At 41.7% G+C, this 21,399-nt stretch overlaps 2 protein-coding genes across 10 annotated transcripts in view; both read left to right on the plus strand.

Annotated features, from left to right (window-relative positions):
• Positions 1-2,327: 2,327 nt before the first annotated feature.
• kansl3 (KAT8 regulatory NSL complex subunit 3) lies at positions 2,328-18,427 on the plus strand. Of its 8 annotated transcripts, none has more exons than XM_085475040.1 (23): positions 2,328-2,582; positions 3,471-3,745; positions 3,861-4,031; positions 4,116-4,206; positions 5,152-5,337; positions 6,199-6,327; positions 6,435-6,551; positions 6,651-6,749; positions 6,997-7,068; positions 7,185-7,259; positions 7,450-7,607; positions 8,251-8,314; positions 8,404-8,592; positions 8,811-8,967; positions 9,338-9,415; positions 9,667-9,846; positions 12,347-12,434; positions 12,683-12,810; positions 13,182-13,288; positions 13,746-13,923; positions 14,808-14,929; positions 16,578-16,678; positions 16,769-18,427. In XM_085475040.1, exons 2-22 carry the CDS (start codon positions 3,534-3,536, stop codon positions 16,632-16,634), a joined length of 2,658 nt encoding a protein of 885 aa, XP_085331166.1. In that variant the 5' UTR covers positions 2,328-2,582; positions 3,471-3,533; the 3' UTR covers positions 16,635-16,678; positions 16,769-18,427. The 8 variants fall into 8 exon arrangements, with proteins under 8 accessions (XP_085331166.1, XP_085331167.1, XP_085331169.1 ...); XM_085475041.1 differs by having other exon boundaries at positions 2,328-2,575; XM_085475042.1 differs by lacking the exon at positions 2,328-2,582 and adding an exon at positions 3,144-3,209.
• A 1,083-nt stretch (positions 18,428-19,510) lies between these two features.
• Positions 19,511-21,399, plus strand: part of bmp1a (bone morphogenetic protein 1a) — a 29,840-nt gene continuing 27,951 nt past the window's right edge. The window contains exon 1 of one of the 2 annotated variants that reach the window (XM_085475051.1): positions 19,511-20,260. In XM_085475051.1, the coding sequence (XP_085331177.1) occupies positions 20,116-20,260 (145 nt within the window). In that variant the 5' untranslated portion in view covers positions 19,511-20,115. The remainder of the gene's footprint in view (positions 20,261-21,399) is intronic. The other variant, XM_085475052.1, reaches the window with a different exon arrangement.

Here is a 21,399-nt window from a genome sequence, read left to right on the forward strand (position 1 = left end):
TATATAAATAAACACCCAGCACGCCCATGCAGGCAGTTTATCCTTCAAGCTCGGGTCCGCTACCAGAGGCCTGGGAGCTTGAGGGTCCTGTGCAGTATCTTAGCTGTTCCCAGGACTGCGCTCTTCTGGACAGAGATCTCCGATGTTGTTCCCGGGATCTGCTGGAGCCACTCGCCTAGCTTGGGAGTCACCGCACCTAGTGCTCCGATTACCACGGGGACCACCGTTACCTTCACCCTCCACATCCTCTCGAGCTCTTCTCTGAGCCCTTGGTATTTCTCCAGCTTCTCGTGTTCCTTCTTCCTGATATTGCTGTCATTCGGAACCGCTACATCGATCACTACGGCCGTCTTCTTCTGTTTGTCTACCACCACTATGTCCGGTTGGTTAGCCACCACCATTTTGTCCGTCTGTATCTGGAAGTCCCACAGAATCTTAGCTCGTCATTCTCCACCACCCTTGGGGGCATCTCCCATTTTGACCTCGGGACTTCCAGGTTGTACTCGGCACAGATGTTCCTGTACACTATGCCGGCCACTTGGTTATGGCGTTCCATGTATGCCTTGCCTGCTAGCATCTTGCACCCTGCTGTTATGTGCTGGATTGTCTCTGGGGCATCTTTACACAGCCTGCACCTGGGGTCTTGCCTGGTGTGATAGACCCCAGCCTCTATGGATCTTGTGCTCAGAGCTTGTTCTTGTGCTGCCATGATTAGTGCCTCTGTGCTGTCTTTCAGTCCAGCTTTGTCCAGCCACTGGTAGGATTTCTGGATATCAGCCACCTCCTCTATCTGCCGGTGGTACATACCGTGCAGGGGCCTGTCCTTCCATGATGGTTCCTCGTCTCCCTCCTCTTTCTTGGGTTTCTGCTGCCTGAGGTATTCACTGAGCACTCGGTCAGTTGGGGCCATCTTCCCAATGTATTCTTGGATGTTCCTTGTCTCATCCTGGACTGTGGTGCTGACACTCACCAGTCCCCGGCCCCCTTCCTTCCGCTTAGCGTACAGCCTCAGGGTGCTGGACTTGGGGTGAAACCCTCCATGCATGGTAAGGAGCTTTCTTGTCTTTATGTCAGTGGCTTCTATCTCCTCCTTTGGCCAGCCTATTACCCCAGCAGGGTACCTGATCACGGGCAGGGCGTACGTGTTGATGGCCCGGATCTTGTTCTTACCATTCAGCTGACTCCTCAGGACTTGCCTGACCCTCTGCAGGTACTTGGTGGTTGCAGCTTTTCTAGCGGCCTCTTCATGGTTCCCATTCGCCTGCGGAATCCCTAAGTACTTGTAACTGTCCTCTTTGTCTGCAATGTTGCCTTCTGGTAGTTCAATCCCCTCAGTTCTGACTACCTTCCCTCTCTTTGTTACCATCCGACTACACTTCTCCAGTCCGAACGACATTCCAATGTTATTGCTGTATAGCCTGGTAGTGTGGATCAGTGAATTGATGTCTCGTTCACTCTTGGCATACAGCTTGATGTCATCCATGTACAGGAGGTGGCTGACAACTGCTCCGTTCCGTAGTCGGTATCCGTAGCCAGTCTTGTTAATGATCTCACTGAGGGGGTTCAGGCCTATGCAGAACAGCAGTGGGGACAGAGCATCTCCTTGGTAGATCCCGCACTTGATGGTGACTTGTGCTATGGGCTTGGAGTTGGCCTCTAGTGTTGTACGCCACATCCCCATTGAGTTCCTGATGAAGGCTCTTAGGGTCCCATTGATCTTGTACAATTCTAGGCATTCCAGTATCCAGCTGTGGGGCATTGAGTCATAGGCCTTCTTGTAATCAATCCAGGCAGTGCACAGGTTGGTCAGTCTGGTCTTGCAGTCTCGGCTGATTGCTCTGTCTACCAGTAGCTGGTGTTTTGCGCCTCTGGTATTCTTGCCAATTCCTTTCTGTGTCCCGCTCATGTATTGACCCATGTGCCTGTTCATCTTAGCCGATATGATGCCTGACAGGAGCTTCCATGTAGTACTGAGGCAGGTTATTGGTCGGTAGTTGGACCAATAACTACCGACCAATAACTGTGCGTAACTGTAACTTGTTAAAAATGAATCCTACCATTTCCTATATCTATCTATCTATCTATCTATCTATCTATCTATCTATCTATCTATCTATATATATATATATATATATATATATATATATATATATATATATATATATATATATATATATATATATCTTGGAAATGGTAGGATTCATTTTTAACAAGTTACAGTTACGCACATTTCATGTCATTAAATCGTGTATTTTATTTCTGGGGGACCGATAATAATCCAGACTTTTATCAATCCAGTCCATATTTTGCGTCATTCTCTGTCTGACGCGCCACGATCAGGGTTGCCAGTTTGGTAGAAACAGCAGGCCTGACTGAGCCGCTTGAATTTAGGGCCTAGAAAGGGAGGGCGCGGAGCCTAACAAGGCAACGAAGCGAACAAAAGGAAGTGGCTTTTACGAGCTAAATGTTTATGTTTAATATAACCTCTTTCATTGCCCGGTAAATACGCCGTTCTTATATTTGCTTTGCTCGAAGCAGGAGCTGAAGCCGTCGCGGACAACATGGAGTGATCAAAGTAAGAGGTAATGAGCGGTACACCATTTGCTTAGCTTGTAGCTCGCTATGATTATGCTAGCATGCTAGGTCATTACGCAGCTTTCAGTCGCGGGTGAATTTGCGAATGTATTTGTGATAAATATTGAACCTATTACACTTAACCCACGTATTAAGTGGAATGTTTTGGTTATTTGCCACACGCGACTCAATATGTGGTTTATAATGGCAAAATAATATCCAGTACATGGTAGAAGCTAATAGGTAGTGCTTAAAGAGTATAAACGTGTTAAGCGTCAGTCTGACTCTGTACCAGGACTGAAACTGTTTCGCTATCGCTCGTAGTGCTGTTGTTGTTAGTGCTTTTATTGTTACTTTGTGGCTTTTTAGGCTGTTGTTGTTGGGTTTTTTTTAAATCAATAACTTATAAATAAGTTATATTTGGAAAATAGCGTAAAGCCCTGGAGCTCAACGCATTGTCAGTATGCATAAAAAAACTAGAAATTGTGTAAGTGCAGACCCTTGAATGTGCTCGCTTCCACAGAGCTGACTGTAGTTCAGTTATTCCGTTGTCTTTCTGATATGTCAACACTTAAAGGGCTTTAAAGGCTTTGTCTGGAGCTATTGCCCTACCACAAACTTTATGGATTTATGATGTAAGAGTTTCAATATTAAAATTGATACAAATCTTCTCTCACACACACACACACACACACACACACACACACACACACACAGTTTTCCTCCCACATATGTGTGCGTGGGCGTGTGTGTGATTTCTATGTTTCACAACTAATATTTCTGTAAAATTAGCAATACCACTTTAAGATAAAGTCATTTTTTGGCAGACAAATTTGATAATATTCTTCGATTATTTTGCATAAAATACAAAAACAATTCTTCCCTTCTTTCCCAAGTTTGTCCTGAATCAGCACCAGTTGTTAAGGTCTTCCCGGGGCCCTTTGGGGCCCAGGAAGAGGATGCATCGTGGTGGAGATAAAGACTTCCAGACCTCAGCTCGAAAGATGGGCACATCCTTGTTGTTCCAGCTCTCAGCCCATGAAAGAGAGTTAGATTTAGTATTTCTGGACCACAGCTATGCCAAACCATGGAATGCCCACCCAGATGCCAGCAGTGCTCGACCCACGAGGACGCTGTTTGTTACCCCACGTCGCCAGCCTGAACCCGTTTTGTGAGTTAAAAATGCTCCTATTAGGCTGCTTCTCTTTAGCCATGGTAAAATTAGTAATCTGATGCACATTTTTAATCACTTGTAGTGATGTGGTATTTTTTTTCTTTGTCTGCAGAGATTCAGATTCTTTAATAGATGTGGAAACTGTAACGCCAACACCTGTTCTTCTATATGATAACCACAAAGCCCTTAGTGTGATGAAGGAGTGCGAGCGGCATGTCCTGTTTGCTCGTACAGTTGCTGAGAGTCCGCCGCCCCCTGATGACTGGGAGGAACATGTAAACAAGTAAGCAACCACCTCAATGCTCCACCTTTTATCATGTAACGTTATCCACTTGCAGTAAATCTCTTTGAAATAATTCTGCTTCAGGACTGGATGGACAGTGGCCCAGAACAAATTGTTCAACAAGGTCATTAAAGCTCTGCAAGCGGAAAGACTAGCCCGTCTGGCCAATGAAAATGTAAGTCTTTTTTGTTGTTTGTTTGTTTTGGGTACTAAAGGGTACTAAGAATTATTCACAACTTCTTTGTTTGACTGTGGGAAAAGATTTAACAGTTGAAATGATATATTATATATAATAATGGCACTTTGTGCCAATATGTTGTTGCCTAATATCTAAATATGGATATACACAGCTGATGCAATAATAGAATATGTTCCTGCATCAATAAATTAAGAACATTTTTAAATGCAGTCTGTTCTGTTTGTGAAGCCCATAAACAAACACACTTGTATATGAATGTCTGATTTAATTATCTGTTCAGTTTTACATATGTGGCTGCAGCTAAGTTATGAGGATAAGTTACTGCTGTTTGAGATTTGCAAAAGATGCATTCAAGCCCAATGGGGGTTGGATGCTAAGATCTGTAATACATTGTAGTTCATCACAAAAAGTTTGTAGTGAAGCACCCCCTGTTTGACTTACTAAATAGCAGGACAGACTTGCTGCAGTTATTCTCCCCAAGCTTCGTTAACATAATCCTCCCTTTCATTCTTATTTTTTGGCGGGGTTCATTTTAGTTTTTCTTTCAGGGCTTCAGGTGTCTAAAAGTGTTGTGCAGCCTCGCTCTGGCCCTCGGGTCATGTTTTGCCCGTGTGTGATTTAGGTTTTGAGTCCCTAGTTCTGCCCAGAGAAATTCATGCCCTATTGCTCCTTTGGTTAATAAATTTAATAAACAAAAATGAAGAAAGCTACCGGGTGATGCCCTGATGGATAATCTGTTCACACAGAAGCAACTGAAAGCATGAGAGGAGAAATTTACAAAAGTTTTTTACCATATGACAACTAATTTTAGGGCTTACCATCTGAACTCGCCAGCTGAGTGATAGTGGGGATCCCTGGTTCTGTAGGTTATATTTCAGACGTAAAAATGACTGAATTGTTCTGTGATCTTGTTTCTCACAGACTTCCAATGAGCCAATTTTGCGAAGGATAGCTGTGGACAAGTGTGCGAGGAAGGTGCGGCATGCGCTGGCCAGTGTGAACTGGGACACCAAACTGACACAGTGGTTACACACCACTCTAATTGAGTCTTTAAGCCTAGCCATGCTTGCTGCATACCTGGATGTGCTGCAGACTCTCAAAAGCAAGGTACGTAATTGAATAAAGAGTATGAACTGATGTACATTTTTCTGTTAGGCCTGTGCCAGAGGGATAGGCTACAAAGTTCAACCCAGCCAGGGTTTCTTTGCCTTAGCTAGCTCAGTGGGTATCAGCCAGGTTTCTTGCTTCAGGATCTGCACATGCTCACATAAAAGGGGTGTTTCACGCATCATGTTACTCTTCTTTCGCACAAAATTTCTATGATTCCAGCCTGCTTCTGAGATGTTCTCAAATGATAATGATGGTGAAATGGTGATTTAACAATCTATAAAGAACATTAGAAAGTTCAGTGCTACACTATTGCAAATAAGACAAAAGATTAATGCTGCAGAAAATTTTTAATTTGGTGATTTAGTGCTCAAAGCAGTACAATAAAGATTTTAATTCAAGGTAATTGTTTTAGCTCTCAGTGCTGCTGTGTTTTTTAGTTTTTCCCTACGGTGACGGCTGCACATTAGAGCGCTGACACTTTAAACAGGATCCATTTAAACGTTAAGTATTACCGTCCCACAGACTAATAAAGGAAGTTTGTAAATTGCTTTCGTTTGCAGGCAGATTGAAGTGAAATAAATTTTATTGAATGAAGAGCTATTGCTGGTGTTAATTCTTATAGCTGCAGTTCCAGCAGTATAAAAGATAATCTGCAGTGATTTATTTTTAGTTTTTTATTTATTTATTCATTTATTTTCATTTTTCAACCCAAACTTGGCGTATAACCTGCTCCATTTTATGTGTTCAGCATAAGTGAGGGCCTCATTCATGACACAGAAAACTGACTTTAAGCTCAACACAGGTCGCCATTAATTAATGAGACTGTTGATCCATTGTTACGTTCCTCTGTCTGCTTAGTTGCCCTCGCTGATCGACAGAATGTTGCTGTCATCGGCAAAGACCGGCGCTCCAAGCGCAGAGGCGCTGTCACTGCTACTGAAACGGCCATGGGACCCAGCTGTTGGAGTTCTGTCTCAAAACAAGCCGGTAAAATTAAATCAGTCGCTTTCAGTTTTCAACAGAAAACGTTTTCATTTAACTTTTTGCACATGTGACCCCTGAATCCTTTTTTTTTTTTTTTTTTCTCCTTGCAGAGCAAGCTTCCAGGATCCCCGCTCATCCTTATTGCACCATCAAGCCCAACCAATCCCGCCCTCTCCACTTCACGGAGAATGAGATTCTGGCAGTCACAGCTCTCCTTTTTTGGAAAGGTCAGATGTCCCATCAGATCAAATCTTTGTGTTTACAGAAATATTTTTCTTCCCTGTTTTGTCACAGAAAACTGCCTAAAACAGCTGTTTTTGTGTTAGGTCATCCCAATACACACTCATGTGAACAGCGGGGCCAATATTGGCATCACCCAGTGCCTAGAGCACATGTTGGGTACTGTCAGGGCCAAGGTCATGGAGGTAGGATGTTGGTTTTTATTTGATGCATTAGTGACTATAGCTGCGATGTGATTGTGATCTTTATTTTGTTAAATTCATGTAGATGAATGTGGCAGATTTTTAATTATGCACATTTCTAATTGTATTTATTAGGTAATGACTCAGATCACTGTCCAAACTAGAGATGCTATATAATGGTTATTTATTTTTTTTGTTTGTGCGTCTGTACCTGCACTGATTGCATGTTTTTTATAAATGTAACCACCAGGTTCACAGTCACTTTCCTCACAAACCCATTATCCTGGTCGGCTGGAACGCTGGGGCTCTTATGGCTTGCCATGTAAGACTTTTTACCATGTATTTATCATAGTGATTTAATGTGATGGCACTAATAAAAGTGCACTATTGTCAAAAGTGTGCAATAGAATACATTTTAATAATAAACTTTGACTCCAGGTGTCCCTGATGGAGTATTTGACGGCTGTGGTCTGTCTTGGCTTCCCCCTGCTAACAGTCAATGGGCCACGTGGGGTATGACCTAAAGCATTATCTAGCTTCAGCACTGGTTTTTATCTTAGATGTTTTACTCAACTGTTAGAAAAAAATACTGTCTTCTTCTTCTTCTTCTTCTTCTTCTTCTTCTTTCTTTTTTTTTTTTTAAAATATAACTGAAAAACAAAACTTTGCTTGTGCCAGTTTTTCACATATTGCTGGTTTACAGGATGTGGATGACCCGCTCCTGGACATGAAGACACCAGTGTTGTTTGTGGTCGGCCAGAACGCGCTCCAGTGTAGCACAGAAGGAATGGAGGAGTTCAGAGAGAAGCTCAGGGCAGACAACAGCATGGTGGTGGTTGGAGGCGCGGATGACAATCTGAGGTCAGTCACAGCCTTAAAGATCTGAAAAACATAATATTTTAGCAGGGACCAGAGATGATGTTCAACGAGTCAAATGCAAGTAGATTCCTCATTATGTCAGTGAAGCTTGGAAGATATTCGCTTCACAGCAAGTAAATGCCTGTATCGAACTTATCACTGGGATGAGAAAGATTTACTCAAAAGCTTAATGTACAGTTTTGTGCACAAGTCCTTCTTTTCTATATATTTAGCTTTTAAAGTGCTCATGAGCAATCGTTCTCCAGGCTTTCTGAAGGTCTCACATAGTTTTTTCAGAACAAATTTACTGAAATTTTCAGACCGATGCTTGTACCTGACCACTTTCAAAACAAATCTATGAATGGTTCAAAGATAAGAAGGCACTTAACTCAAGAGATGGCACATAAATGAGATAAGTTTGCTGGGCAATAATACAGTTTTTTGGGGGGGGTTATATGGCATTTCTTTGCTCAAGTGTAACTACTTTGTTTGCAGCGTATATGACACTGAACTTCTTGATGAAATGTTCTGAGACCACATATATGTGATGCAAAAACGCATTTTAATAGTTTGAACAATTGATTGGCTACATGGTCAAGTATGACACTTAATATTTTTCCACTTCTGACTCTAAACCACTCCACAGAATCAATTCAGCAAAGATGAAATCAGAAGGACTGACGCAGACCATGGTGGACCGCTGCATTCAGGTGGGCCCTCATAGCTAGAAAGCATTTTTCATCTGCTGCAGTTTATATTTTGAATATTTATATTTTGTTCTTCTCTCACTGGTCTTTAGGATGAGATCGCTGACTTCCTTTCAGGTGTGCTTACACGGGCGGAGGGCCACGGTCATGGCTCAGGTGAGCTGAGAGACATGGACACAGAAAAGAAGAAAAGGCCTCGACGGGAGCTTCCCTTTGACATGGAGAGAGGACGACCATCCTCCCCTGCACTGAGAGTTCCTATCTCGCCGTCAGGATCTGAGGTAAGAAGTCTTCTGTATTTTTATGAAATAAAAAATGTTTTATGAAATGATGGTAAATTATACAATGGTGTGTATCATAACTGTTATCATTCAACAGTAGCTGTTGAGTTTTAATAATAAGACCTTGTATGGTGGAATTGCAGTCGTGTCTTATGATTGTAAGAAGCTACACTGTCTGCATATGAGTCACCAGGTGCTCATGTTCGCTCGATCCTCAGGATCTGTCTAGTGTCTGCAGCAGTCCCACATCCAGTCCCAAACCCAAGACATCTGGTCTTTCTCCGGCACAGAAGTCCAGCCTTATCACTGCTACACAGTTGCTCAAGACACACATGCAGCGCTCCGGCACAGTGCTCACTCACAAGCAGGCTCAAGGTCAGTGCACCAACTCACTCAACTCTGAATTCATTGAAAAGGGCTCTGTAAATACGCTTGTGCACTGTGATCCTTGGTACCTGTGTGTACACAGTTGTCCCATTCACCCCACTTGTTTATTTGAACTTGTTAAAACGAGCCATTGATCTTAACTCCAGTGGAATTTTTGCAGAGGTGTTACAAGGTAACCAGACAGGGTAGAATGCAAGATGTGAAAATGATGGTAGAAAACAAAGATTTTGAAGAGATTATCAAGTCACGACATCTGATGGGGGAAGATGGAACGTGACTGAAATACTTTCCTCTCATCCTCTTGTCTCTTCTCTTCCTACAACTTTCCTTTCCGGCTCTTTTTTCCAATTCATTCCAGCTCAGTTTGCTGCTTTTATGAAACAAAACATGCTTGTGAGGAAAAATCTTCCTCCTGGCACTCCTCCTTGTATTTTTGGTAAGTGTCTATCCCTCTTCTTTCCTTTTTTTCTTTCCTCTTTCCCTTTCACTCTCCTTCCTTTGTTTCCGCTGCTTTAATTGTAGACTAATGTGACTACTTTACTGCATTAAAACTTTATAAAGCTTTTGAGAGCAAATATTAACTTCAAAGCTTGGGGTTAGTTAAGGATAAAATACCACAGGTTCGTGTCACTTCAGTACTTCACTGATAGTTGTGTGTTCGTCTGTGTGTTTGTCTGTGCCGTGCAGTGCCGGTGACCTCTGATCAGATGGAGGGCCTGGACAGAGATGAACTGCGGTCCCATGGCAAGAGGAGGCAGACACCTAGTCCCACTCCAAGCAAAGCCTCCAAGAGAGCAAAGATCAAGGTTACTATTGTTTCCCAAAGCGATTCAGCAGGGGGCAGCCTCAGTCCTGCTGCACATGAAGGTACAAAACCTGGGATCCTTTAACAGTGGTTTGATTTAGGAGTATTGGTAATCAGAAATTGTGTAAATTGGTGCTGATACTCATGAAATTTTGATATTCTTGATATTAAAGATGATGATAAACTAAACTGGTTCACACACAACAAGCTGACACTTGCTCGGCGTTGTATCTAGACTAAACAACCACAAGGGTCGACTTCTGAATGTCACCCGTAGCCCAGCCCTGCTCTCCACACAACACTTTTAGCATATGCAGTCATGAAAAAACTCACTGTCGGGGGAAAAAAATCCACAGTCCAATAGACCAACTTTGGATAATTGCAGTTTAAACCAGATGAAACCAGCAAGTAGGAAGGCCTAAATGTAGCAACCAGATGGACTACTCCACTGGCAGCATCTAAGTAAACAAACAGCTGGCAATAGCGTTCACTGTTAAATGACCACAGCTGCATATAAAACCTCTGGTCTAAGTGAGGGAGGTCAAGCTCACTTTCTATCAAGTTACTTTGATCTGAAGTGGGCTTGACCAGTAAATCATCTTACTGTCAGTTTAAAGAAGATTAGCTACATATTTAATTTCTGAGATGTCTTAACCCTCTGGGGTCGACGGACGCACCGGCGCGTCAAAATCACATGACCAATTTAAGACAACACAGCTACAAGATGCAGCGACCCAGAGTCTCCAATTCAATTTGGACTTCAAACTATATACCAGTTTTTAAATTGTGTCGATGGGCCACGTAACACCAGAGTTATGATTAAAAAAATACACGCGATGTTTCTTTCTGAACAAAACAGCGGTGTGCACGGCAGAAAGAAACGGTAAAAATGGTGTTTTCTAAGGACAGTGCTAGCAAACACTCTCCGCTTGCGAGTGAAAAAATAAAAAACACCCGTTCCCTATTGGTGTTAAAGTGTACCATGTGAGCCAATCAAAAAATGATATGGCAGCATGTGGCACTTGGTTGTTTAGGGAGAAGGGGAAGTTTTAGGAGTGACGCCCGCGAGAGAAATCGGGCGACTGAAAGAAAGAGAGAGGGCGAGTTTTCACATGTGAGACATTAGTGACATTTAGCGTGTTTGGAGGCTATAGTTACTGTATTGTGTACTTTTTGTTTTGTGTGTCAGGTATACTAGCGAATGTCACATTTCCTCCAAAAAAGCCACCAAGGGCAGATTCCAGTGTAAACGCTGTGTCCACATAGAAAACTGGACCGATACACCTCCTGTTGTCAGACCTGCAGGGTTTAGGCCAGGGTTGTGGCCAGATTTAGGTAAATGGTACCATACCTTTCTTGTTTGCCAAACGTGCACAATTTTTAGAAATGTATAATTTCTATTTGGATTTCAAGTTATGAAAATGATTCGTTAAACACGTTAAATATTTAAAATGAAACATTTTTGTCTGAGTTTAGATCAATTGTGCTAATATAGTATGTCAAAATGAAAAAACAACTCCAATGCCAGATATTCGAGGTTGTGCTGAAAATAATGATACCAAACAAGGCAAGATAAACAGTTTTTTAAATGTGAAATGTAGAGGTGAAATCAAAAGTAATCAAAAACGGCCAATTATACCCTGGACCGCAGAGGGTTAATATAAGATTTTTTAAAAACGTATAGCTTCAACAGTGTATCTAAGTTTTTCTGTGCAATAAATATGTAAAATTACAGAAAAGGTTCTGATAGTTTATAGCCCAAAGCAGTCTGTAGTTATAAAACATCATTTTTGTTAAAAATAAATTTAAGTGAAGTTTCTATAGATGGTAAAAAACTGTTATTTTTCTCTAAAATAATTATTTATCTGCTGCTTAAATCAGTGCAACATGGACATTCCCAAAATGGCCAAAAAATGCCAACTGCTTTGAATTGCACTAGATGGATTAATTATTTACTTGGTTGAATTGTCAGTGAGGCAAACCACTTAGTTTGTGAAATAAAATTCCAATAAACAGCCTTAAAAAAAACAAAAAAAACACACAGACACACACAAAAAGAAGGCAGTGACTGATTCAGCCAATCAGCAATACATTCCTGCAGTCACCCACTATAAGGTGTTGGGTAATTTGCCTCTCATGTCATACATAGCTTCATACAAACTTGAATCTTTAAACACTGAGAGAACTTGTCTGGGCTTTTTTGTTTGTTTTTGTCAGAATAAAAAGATATAGTTCATTCTTTCATGCGTTGATTAAAATCACTTGTGGGCAGACAGATGCTTTGAGCAGGTTGAGTTCATTCAACTGTGCAGATGAAAAATGTGTTTTTTGTTGATTATGCATTATTAAATTTAAACTAGGGCTTTGCTAAGCCTTTTATTTTGAAAAAACAAACATTCTGCCTGTCATTAATGACCAGGTGGTTGTTTTGAGATTCACCCTTTTTCTAGAAATGATCATAATTTATTTGTTGTTTTTTGTTTTTGTGTTCCTTTTTTGTTTTTACCAAAGCGAGATAACTGACTGTCCTTCATATTTTCTTTTTTTTTTTTTTTCTTGCAGTGGGTGTCTCAGGAAAGCCCTTAACTGTGACAATGGGACAGACTGTAGCTGGTGCCAAGGAGCTGTCTGGACTTCTTACAGGCCAACGGTAAGCAAGCCAGCGCCATAACACACACACACACACACACACACACACACACACACACTGACACATTGAGGTTGGAGCACTTGAAACCCTAACTATCCCTACACCCACATCCACTCCCATTTGGTGGGGTGTCTGGTGCAGAGGGATTGGTTAGAGGTGTACTTGGAGTTTGGGAGCTGAGTGATGGCCAAAGCAGCACTTGCTGGGGTAGCTCCTGAGTAGACTGGTGGTTATGTGTGTCACTGCAGGTCTGGTAGTCTCTCAGAGGTGTCTGGTGCCCTGTCCCCAGGCTCCAGCTCATTCAGCAGCGTGCAGCCTTGCATGGTGTCGGGGCCTTCCACACCAGCCCAGGCGCAAGCTCCAGCCACTGCCCAAGGTATCTTCGTCTTGTCCTGCCTTGCACGCTTGTTTGCACTCTTAATTGTGCAGCTGATCTCAACATAGTGACATCAAAACACAAGTGCAGTTCTGCTTGGTTTTATTGTGTGGGATCCAGTTTGATCGCTGAGCTGAGAATTTGGACAACATGTTTTAGCAAACATCATCATTGATCACCTCTTGCACCATCGCTGTCAGTCACTGACCCAAACCTTGCCCTGGCTATCGTGTGTGTGTGTGTGTGTGTGTGTGTGTGTGTGTGTTGTTAGTTTAGGCCTTGGAATGTTTTGTTTTTTTCCCTTAATAATTTCTGTGATGTTTCGTTGGGATTGATTTAACCCAATCAATGATTGATCTGTGTGTGTGCAGCACCTTCCGCCAGCAGTCTTCTACAAGGCCTAAGTTTCAGTCTTCAGGAGATCGTCACCAAAGCTCCTAACGTTCCCTCAACAGCAGCCAACACAGGTGGCACCCAGGTAACACTTGGAGTGGTTGTATTCGATTCCTAAACCAGATTTTGAACCATCCATTTGCGATAAATTATGTAGACTATTTATAACACTCAAAGAGGGTTTTATTTATTTTTATTTTTTTAAAGTGTGTAGTTATGTGTTAATCTATTTTTTTGAATATGCCACATTTGTAATTGGTTACCCAAATGATTAAAAGAACTGAAAACACACAGATCTAGTGGAACTTCCATGGTTTAGGTACATAAAAGAGAAACTGGAGCATATGTTTTATTGCCAAGGAAAAACTTTTTTTTTTTTTTGTTAATAGACGTCGTCATCGCGTCTAATCGGCTTCAATACTACCAAACTGCTTTTTTTTTCTTGCTTTTTTTCCTTTTAAGTGACCTAATGGAATAAAAGATGATAAAATCATCTTTCCTGTCCACTCATCTTCCCTCATGCTGTTTGTGCCATTCCACAGGGTCCGGTCCTGAGCTCCGCCGGTACCAGCAGCAGTGCTCTGCTCCGGGCAGTGCCTGTGGTCACCACAGGAGGAGTGGCTAAAACCACCGCCATCCATCAGCTGCTCACTAATGGTGGGCTGGCCAAACTTGCTAGCAGCTTGCCTGGCTTGGCGCACATCACCAACCAGACCACCGGTATGTCTCGAGCTGCCAAGACACGACGGCCACGTTGAATGCCCAGAGTTTGTTCATCCTTTGTTTTGGAAACAGTAGTGCAGGAGGTCTGTAGGCCGGACGTAGAGGAATGTAGAGGACATCTCTGATACTTGCAGAGATGGTTTGCCTGGAATGAGCCTAACTGTTGTAAGGTTTGCAGAGGAATGTGCAGCTTACACGTACAGCAGCCAATGGCAGATTAGTGGCGTACATGTTTTCATGTTCACGGAATGGAAAGTCACAATTTAGAGTTTCCATCTGATGTCGGACACACAAAGGCATGAAACAGTTTGATCCTGAATAATTGTGAATTAAGTTAAGATCAATGTTAAGAGGGTTGACCAAATTTTAATAAGACTCCTGTTTTTCAGTCAAAACTGCTTTCTGCGTCAGCTTTGTTTGTTCAAGCGATCATTTCATGTTTGTTTCTTTTTGTTTGCCTATTTTGTAAACCCATTAAATCACCTGCTTTCAATTATTCATTTATATTAACGCTGACCTCCTAGAGAGTTGTGTTGAGAAGCAATAACGTTGGCACATGGCATTACCCAAGCTGTTCCTGTTGTAATAAAGACTGGAATCAAACTTGTGTTTTCATTGTCGTCTTGTTGTCATTTTATTTTGAGTGTAAATCAGTTGGCTTTCTCACCCCTTTCACTTACCTGAACCTCCAAATTTGCTTTTACCTTTCATGGTCATCTAATATCATGAACGTGCTTTAAAAAACAACAACAACAGCTATCCTTTAGATGACTTGCATCACAGCATGTTTGCAGCAAATTATTATTTAGTCTAATCTGGTGTATTTGGACGTAAATCATTTATAGCTTGTTATTTCTGTGTATGTTGGTGTTTGTTGTCAGGAGGGCAGAAAGCCCCCACTTCTATAACGGTGACCCTTCGAGGAGCACATCCGAGTAGAGTGGGATCTGTCAGCCAAGCTGGTGGTGAAGCTGTGACTTCAGCTCGTACCCATGAGCCCAAGGTGCGCCTCAGTTCAGCACCTAAACAGACACACTTAACTTGGAGCTTTTTTTTTTCTCCCCCTTATTCTTGGTTACATGTTTTTCTGACTAACACAAAGTTTGACAGATTTCTGTTATCACTGCAAATGTTCATGCAGCCCATTAAAATTTTCAGTTTGATAGCTTGTAATGGTTCTCACTGACATGGCACCCCAGTGCCTACTTTTAAAATGATTTTGTTGTCACTAGTCTATAATTTGTTGTGGAGGCAGTCTAGAAAATAATTACCGGCTTTACTGTATAGCCTTTGACCCAGTTGTTCACAGTATCTTGTAGCCTTGTGTATTTTAGGTCACATACAGCCACTGGGGCATAAACTGAGGACTGAAGGTGCATTAACAGAAAAACACTGAAGTGTTTGTTAGAAATGACACACTGAGGTGAAAGTGTCAGTTACAGCTTTTCTTTTTCATGAAGAGATGACAGCGTTTGAGGAAACGGGCAAAAGTTAAAAAAAGCAAGTGAATTTCTTTCACTTTCTTAATATTTTGCCTTCACATAGCCAGACTTTCTTTTTACTCATTTTGAGTCCAGTCCTTATACCTGACCATTTTCTGAGAAAGTTGTTCGTTTGTTAAGCCACTTAACACTGACATACGAAGCATGCAGGCAAAAAAGGCACCTACATGAAGGGCTCAACCAACATTGTGTGTACGCATGAGAGACAACTTAGCAAAAATCTATTCCTAAATCATATCTTTAGGCAATCTGTTACTAGCAGTTTGTCGTTAAAACACATTTGTTCCCATTTCTTTGTTTGAATCAATGAAAAATGTCAAAAATAATATAGTTTAACAGGCACACTATTTTGCACCACCAGGGTAATTATGTACATGTATATATCACTCATCATGATGTGCAGCCTATGGACGTCATGTTCTTTAGATATAGGAAAAAATTCAGCAAAGAACTGACACAGGATCTGAGAGATACATCTGGCCCTTGAGCTCATCCATCTGCTGTTCACTAAAGTCTCGTCAGAAATGGTCTCAGTGGCTGTCAAGAAGCCATTCTTAAGGAAAGGAAAGGTTGAGATATGGCAAAGTGCACAAGAACTGGTCTCATGGAGTAATGAACACAAATGTTTGTTTGTTTTTATTTCTGGTTTAGATTGTCATGGGAATTTTTCAGCATGACAATGATCTCATACACACTTCTAATAAAGTAAAAGAAAAACAATTGATCACTATTAATCATGGATTGGCTTCCCCAGAGCCCACACTTAAACATTATTGAAGCGGTGTGGGATCAGTTTGACAGAGACCAAAACAAAAGGCAGCTTTGAATGTGCTTACAGAAAGCTGGATAACTATTCCTGAAGACTAGTTAAAGAAATAAGAGGGATGCTTTCCTAAGGAAGTTCAGACTGCTCAAGAATAAAGGTGGCCACACCAAATATTGACTTTGAAGCTTGTTAAAACAGTGCAAAAATCTTTTCTTTTTTTTTTTGCCTTATTTCCATATATGTTTGCATGTTTTAGTAAATCACCATATCCATTAAATCCCCATTTTCCATAGCAAAACATAAAGCACTGAGAGGTGGCTCGAGACCTTTGCACAGCACTGTAGAAATAAACACAAAATCCTCCCATGCCTTGTCTTTTTCAGATAAGTATTAGAGTGTGGATCACAGTGTGCTCCACTTCTGAAACTGGATGCAGCTGAAAATATCTCAATATTATATCTGAGGATTCCGAGCAGACTTTAAAGTAAATGTCAAACATGTTATTGCCCCGAAGAATTTAATATAAACCACGAATGGACTGAGAGTTAATTAATTGCACTGTGCCCTTTTGCAGCACTGAAATCTCGGCTCACTGTGGGCAAATCCCTGATGCAAGATGGTGATGTGCAAAAGTACCTTAGGAGCCACAGCCTGCTGATGAGACTGCTCCCTCCCCATAGTGACGAACACACCGCCGCACAGTGTGCAGAAGACCACGCCTCACAGAGGGCTCCCCTGTGGAGATGGTGGGAAAAGGCCAGGCAGTTGCTTTCAGTTGTGGACAAGTCCGAGTCTGTGCTGGATAGAACAGGCACTGCTAACTTCAGGGGATGTCGTCGTGCTACAGCCTGCACTCCTTTATTACACCTTTGACTTTAAACTGACAGCATGATCACATGTTCTTGGGAGAAAATTATATGCTGAAGGTAAACTGTAAACTACCTGGAGTGTGGTGGTGCAGCCCAGGTAAAGCCTACAAAAGGACAGCTGTGCATCTCAACAAAGATAATGTTTGAAGTCCTTAGCGTACTCAGAATATATTGAGTTCTATCATTGCTGTATCCATATATGACCATATAGATCCAATAACAGTAATCCATATAATAAGTGTCTGTCATAATTGTTTCTTTTTATGTAGCAATTTTAATAATAATATAATTTGATGTAATGTGCTTCTGAAAGGGAGACGCGTATTGCGATGCTTAGTTTGAGGTATTTGCACTTGTAAAACTCCAAGCTTTTGTTGCACTCGTTTCCACCTGAACCTGTTTTTCTATAGCCTCAAACACTGGACCAGGGTACTGCTTCCCATCTGCACCGTCTCATGACTTCACTGCACGCAGAGCTTATGTTTGAAATAAACATATTTACCTGAATGCAATGCTTTTGCTTTACTTAGCTAATGTAAACATTTAGTCTTGTGTGCTAAACACTTGTAGCACTGAGCGAGCTGAGAAACTCCGCTCTTGTTCAAAATGTTATGGAGGAGCTCGCTCCAATGCGTGATAGTCGCACTGCTGTGTTTACAGCCGCAGCATAAATACAGCCCACTTATTGTAGACGACATCCTGTCAGCAGTCAGATAAGATATAGATAGGAGTGTCTCTCTTCCTCTGTATGTAAACCTTTGTATACATTAGATAGCATGAAGGATCCCATTTAGACAACAGCAGCTGCTGGTATTTCCTCACATCATTGCCACCAGCCCCTCTTGAAGCAATCCATCTGAGATTTAGTCATCCAATCACGTCTGCAGGCCAGCTTTACTGTCCTGCAGACATTGAAGGTGAAGTACAGTGAGAATAGAAGTGCTTTACTTACACTTTACACGTCATGTTAGTAAAGCAGGCAAAACAATGAAGCAGGATGTGTGTATATTCACAGGTACAAATATGTAACATATTTTTTGTACAAGGCCCGAACAGCGCAGGGGGAAATCAGCAGTATTGGAAAGATGGAATGTGAATGAAAAGCGGTAACAGAATGAATTTAATGGTTAATATGTGTAAGCTTTAGGTCCCTCATGCTACAAGCATAAATAACATAAAAGAATGAACAAACTATTAATATCCAACACGAACTCAAGAAATGCTCCACACAAACTGGATAGGTGGAAAAGTGGTTCATCGGAGGACTTCAGTTGGAATCTGTTGGGGTTTTTTTTTATCACTGCTTGAAGCACAAATGAGATATGATCTCATGAGGAAGAAACTGATCCAACTTACACAGATAGAATAAAGCAAGCTGTGACACATGGCATCTTACCATGCACTGTCTCAGGGCTACCTTTTTTCTAGGATTAAGAAAGCTTATACATTTTTCATTTTAGTAGCTTGTAATTAAATAATAATAATAATTAAAACAAACTGCATGTGGAAGCTTCTTTCTGCCACTGAAATAAATAAATTACCATTTAAAATTTTGGGCTATTATTCTACAATAAACAACATAATAATACATTGCAATAATACACATTTTTGTATTTTTTTTTCTATGGCAAAAAAACCCCAAACAAGTTTCCATAAACCAAACCCTGTACAGGTATGAAGTCACAAGGAATAAACAGACTTATAGAGTGAATGAAATTTCCATTGGTAGGATAAAATAAATGGGCTGGTTCTTATATAGTGCTTTTCTACTCTATCCGAGCACTCAAAGCACTACAGAAAACATGCCTTCCTCACCTATTCATACACTTCTGTCCATGCTTTTTGTCTGACATTCACACTCCAATGGATGCATCAACTTGAGCTTCAGTATCTTCCCCAGGGATGTTTTGGCATGTAGACAGGAGCAGCCAGGGCTCGAACAACCAGCGGGTTAGTAGATCACCTGCTCCACATTTTGACTTACAGCCACCCTAGAGCACCTGTCAGGTACAGCCTACCCTTCAGGGTTCAGGGCCACACGTTTTACTAAGATTAACAAACCTTCTGCTGGAAATAAGAATAATAATAACTTGAAATTTCAAGTTATTTTCTCAGAAGTTTGATAACATCGAAATTTTGACTTATGATTGTCTTTTTCCCCCTCACTAGCGGAAACAAGCGTCCCACATCTCAGACTATCCTCCGTGGTTTTCTCTTCTTTGTTGTTGTTTTTATTTTTACTTTTTTTATTTTAACTCTTTGTGAATCTGTCTAAATGTGTTCCGTACATTACCGACAGGTGGCGCACTAACCGCTTCTGTTTCGCTCGTGACTCCTTTACTTCAGAAGGGTCTGTTTGTTTGTTTGCGCGTGCATGTCATAATGCGAGTGGGCGGCCGTTCGGTAGTGTGCTCGTGTGAATAATTGCGCTCGTGGAAGTAAAGGGAGAGGGGGAAACAACGTGGAGTGTAAAAACAAAGAAAAAATCACGAATTTACGCGCAGAGTGCGGCTGAACTTTTATAAACCGGGGGGTGTTTACAAAGCGGTGGTTCCGGGGAGATCATTCGGGTCTCTGACCGTGTGTATAGCAGAGCAGAGGGGAAACTACCGTCACTATAATAATTATCCACAAAGAGACATTCCCGGTCGGCCGGTTTCTCGTCACTCACACGCTGTTCACGCGCAGACAAAGTAACAATAAAAATTCACACGTGCATCTGTGGTAATTGGGGATTTTCTCCGCCCCTGCTGGGCTGCCATATCATCAAAGTTTCTCGGGCAGTCCTCCGCACTATCCCTAAGCTCCGGCTGGATGAGAGAAATCACTGCCCCCAGAGCCAAGAAAACACCGGAGAGAGGCTGGATTTAAAACCCGCCCTCCAGAGGGATCTCGTCCCCCCCGACCAAAAAAGAAAAAAGAAAAGAAAAGAGAAAAACCTCCCATTTTCTCTCACTCTATTTCTCTTTCCCACTTCTGTCTCTCTTTCCCTCTGTCCCTCTCTTCTCCTCTACCTTTATCCCTCGCCTTTCGCCGTTTCCCCTCCACAAACATGGATCTCTCGGCGAGGTGTTTGGTTCTTCTATCATGTCTTGGCGTGATATTGGCGATCGATTTGGACGCGATTGATCCAGGCTACTATGTGGAGCCCACTGCCACATCAGAGACGATCGACTACAAGGATCCCTGCAAAGCTGGTGAGATTTGATTTGTCATCGTTTTTTCTTTTTCTTGTACTGTGTATGATTTTCTTTAAAAAAAAAAAAAAAACATATTTATGTGGAGGTAAAAAAAAAAATGCCACGACTCAACGTGGAGCTCGCACAGAGCGGCCAGAGCAACGCTTTTGGAGAGATGACAGTAGTGGATGTAGTTTTTAAAAGGCTTGAGGGAACATTGTGTGCAATTGTTTTGTAGTAAGTGACATAGTTTCTGCAGTTTGAGCCATCCGAGGCGTACACAGTATAACCCAGCTCAAAGAGCGGCTCCACGGATCGTAGGGATGAAAACGCATCGATTGAAGGCTTTCTGTGTGCATTTCGCGACACATGAAAAGTTTTCTGGGGGGGTTTAGTTTTCGGTTGAAAAAGTTGGAGCCTGCTGTTTGCACTCGTGCTTAAAAATGTGATCAAATCCCTCCTGCAGGCTGTCTCCTCTGTTATATACTTAAAAATAAAATAAAAGTCTGCGCTGTTGGGGAAACAAAGGATTTTTACACTTTGATTTGCAGACTTCTTCTCCCTTTGCTGGCCGCTTTTGTCAGTGCACAGATCTCCTCTCGGTTTTTTTTTTCTTTCCCTACCGGTTGTTTGCACGGCCACTTAAAACAAAGTGGAGGAGGGGAGAAAGTAGAGTACAGTCGAGTTTAGATATTTATGCACATATTTTTCTGCTGGCGGTTGTCTTTATTTGTTGCAGTACAGGGAAGAAGTAAGCCTCCACTCCTCCACAGTAAGAGCTAAAAAAAACCCCAAATCATAAATTTACAGTACTGTACAGTAACCGCATTAAGTGTGAGTATTTAAACTGTAAAGAAGACACAGGCTCCAAAGGGGAAGCTGAATAATTCAACAGACTATCTCAGATCTGGGAACACTGACACAAAAGTTAAAAAAGCTTTGGATTGCTGGAGCAAATTCAGGACGACTGTGATTTCAAGTTGGCCTTATTTCCTTGCAAATATTTCATGAAATGACCTGAGTGGCATAACTTTCCACAGCAGCCATTTTGACATGTCCTTGCAGGGTTAACATAGGTGTAATTAATATAAGCCCATGTAGACCAGTTCCATTCAGATGGGGGCAAAAAACCCCTGGCTTTGGCTCGCACGGGCGAA

This window comes from Copadichromis virginalis, linkage group LG12 (assembly GCF_057382275.1).
Source record: "Copadichromis virginalis isolate Kocher_CV1m ecotype Utaka linkage group LG12, C_Virginalis_male_GT1.1, whole genome shotgun sequence".
NCBI lineage: Eukaryota > Metazoa > Chordata > Actinopteri > Cichliformes > Cichlidae > Copadichromis > Copadichromis virginalis.

Bases quoted from the DNA above. Each gene is read 5' to 3' on its own strand.
- kansl3 (XM_085475040.1), top strand. From the start codon at position 3,534: ATGCATCGTGGTGGAGATAAAGACTTCCAGACCTCAGCTCGAAAGATG. The intron at 7,608-8,250 runs GTCAGTCACAGC...ACCACTCCACAG, and splicing joins GGCGCGGATGACAATCTGAG to AATCAATTCAGCAAAGATGA. The intron at 9,847-12,346 runs GTACAAAACCTG...TTTTTCTTGCAG, and splicing joins CAGTCCTGCTGCACATGAAG to TGGGTGTCTCAGGAAAGCCC.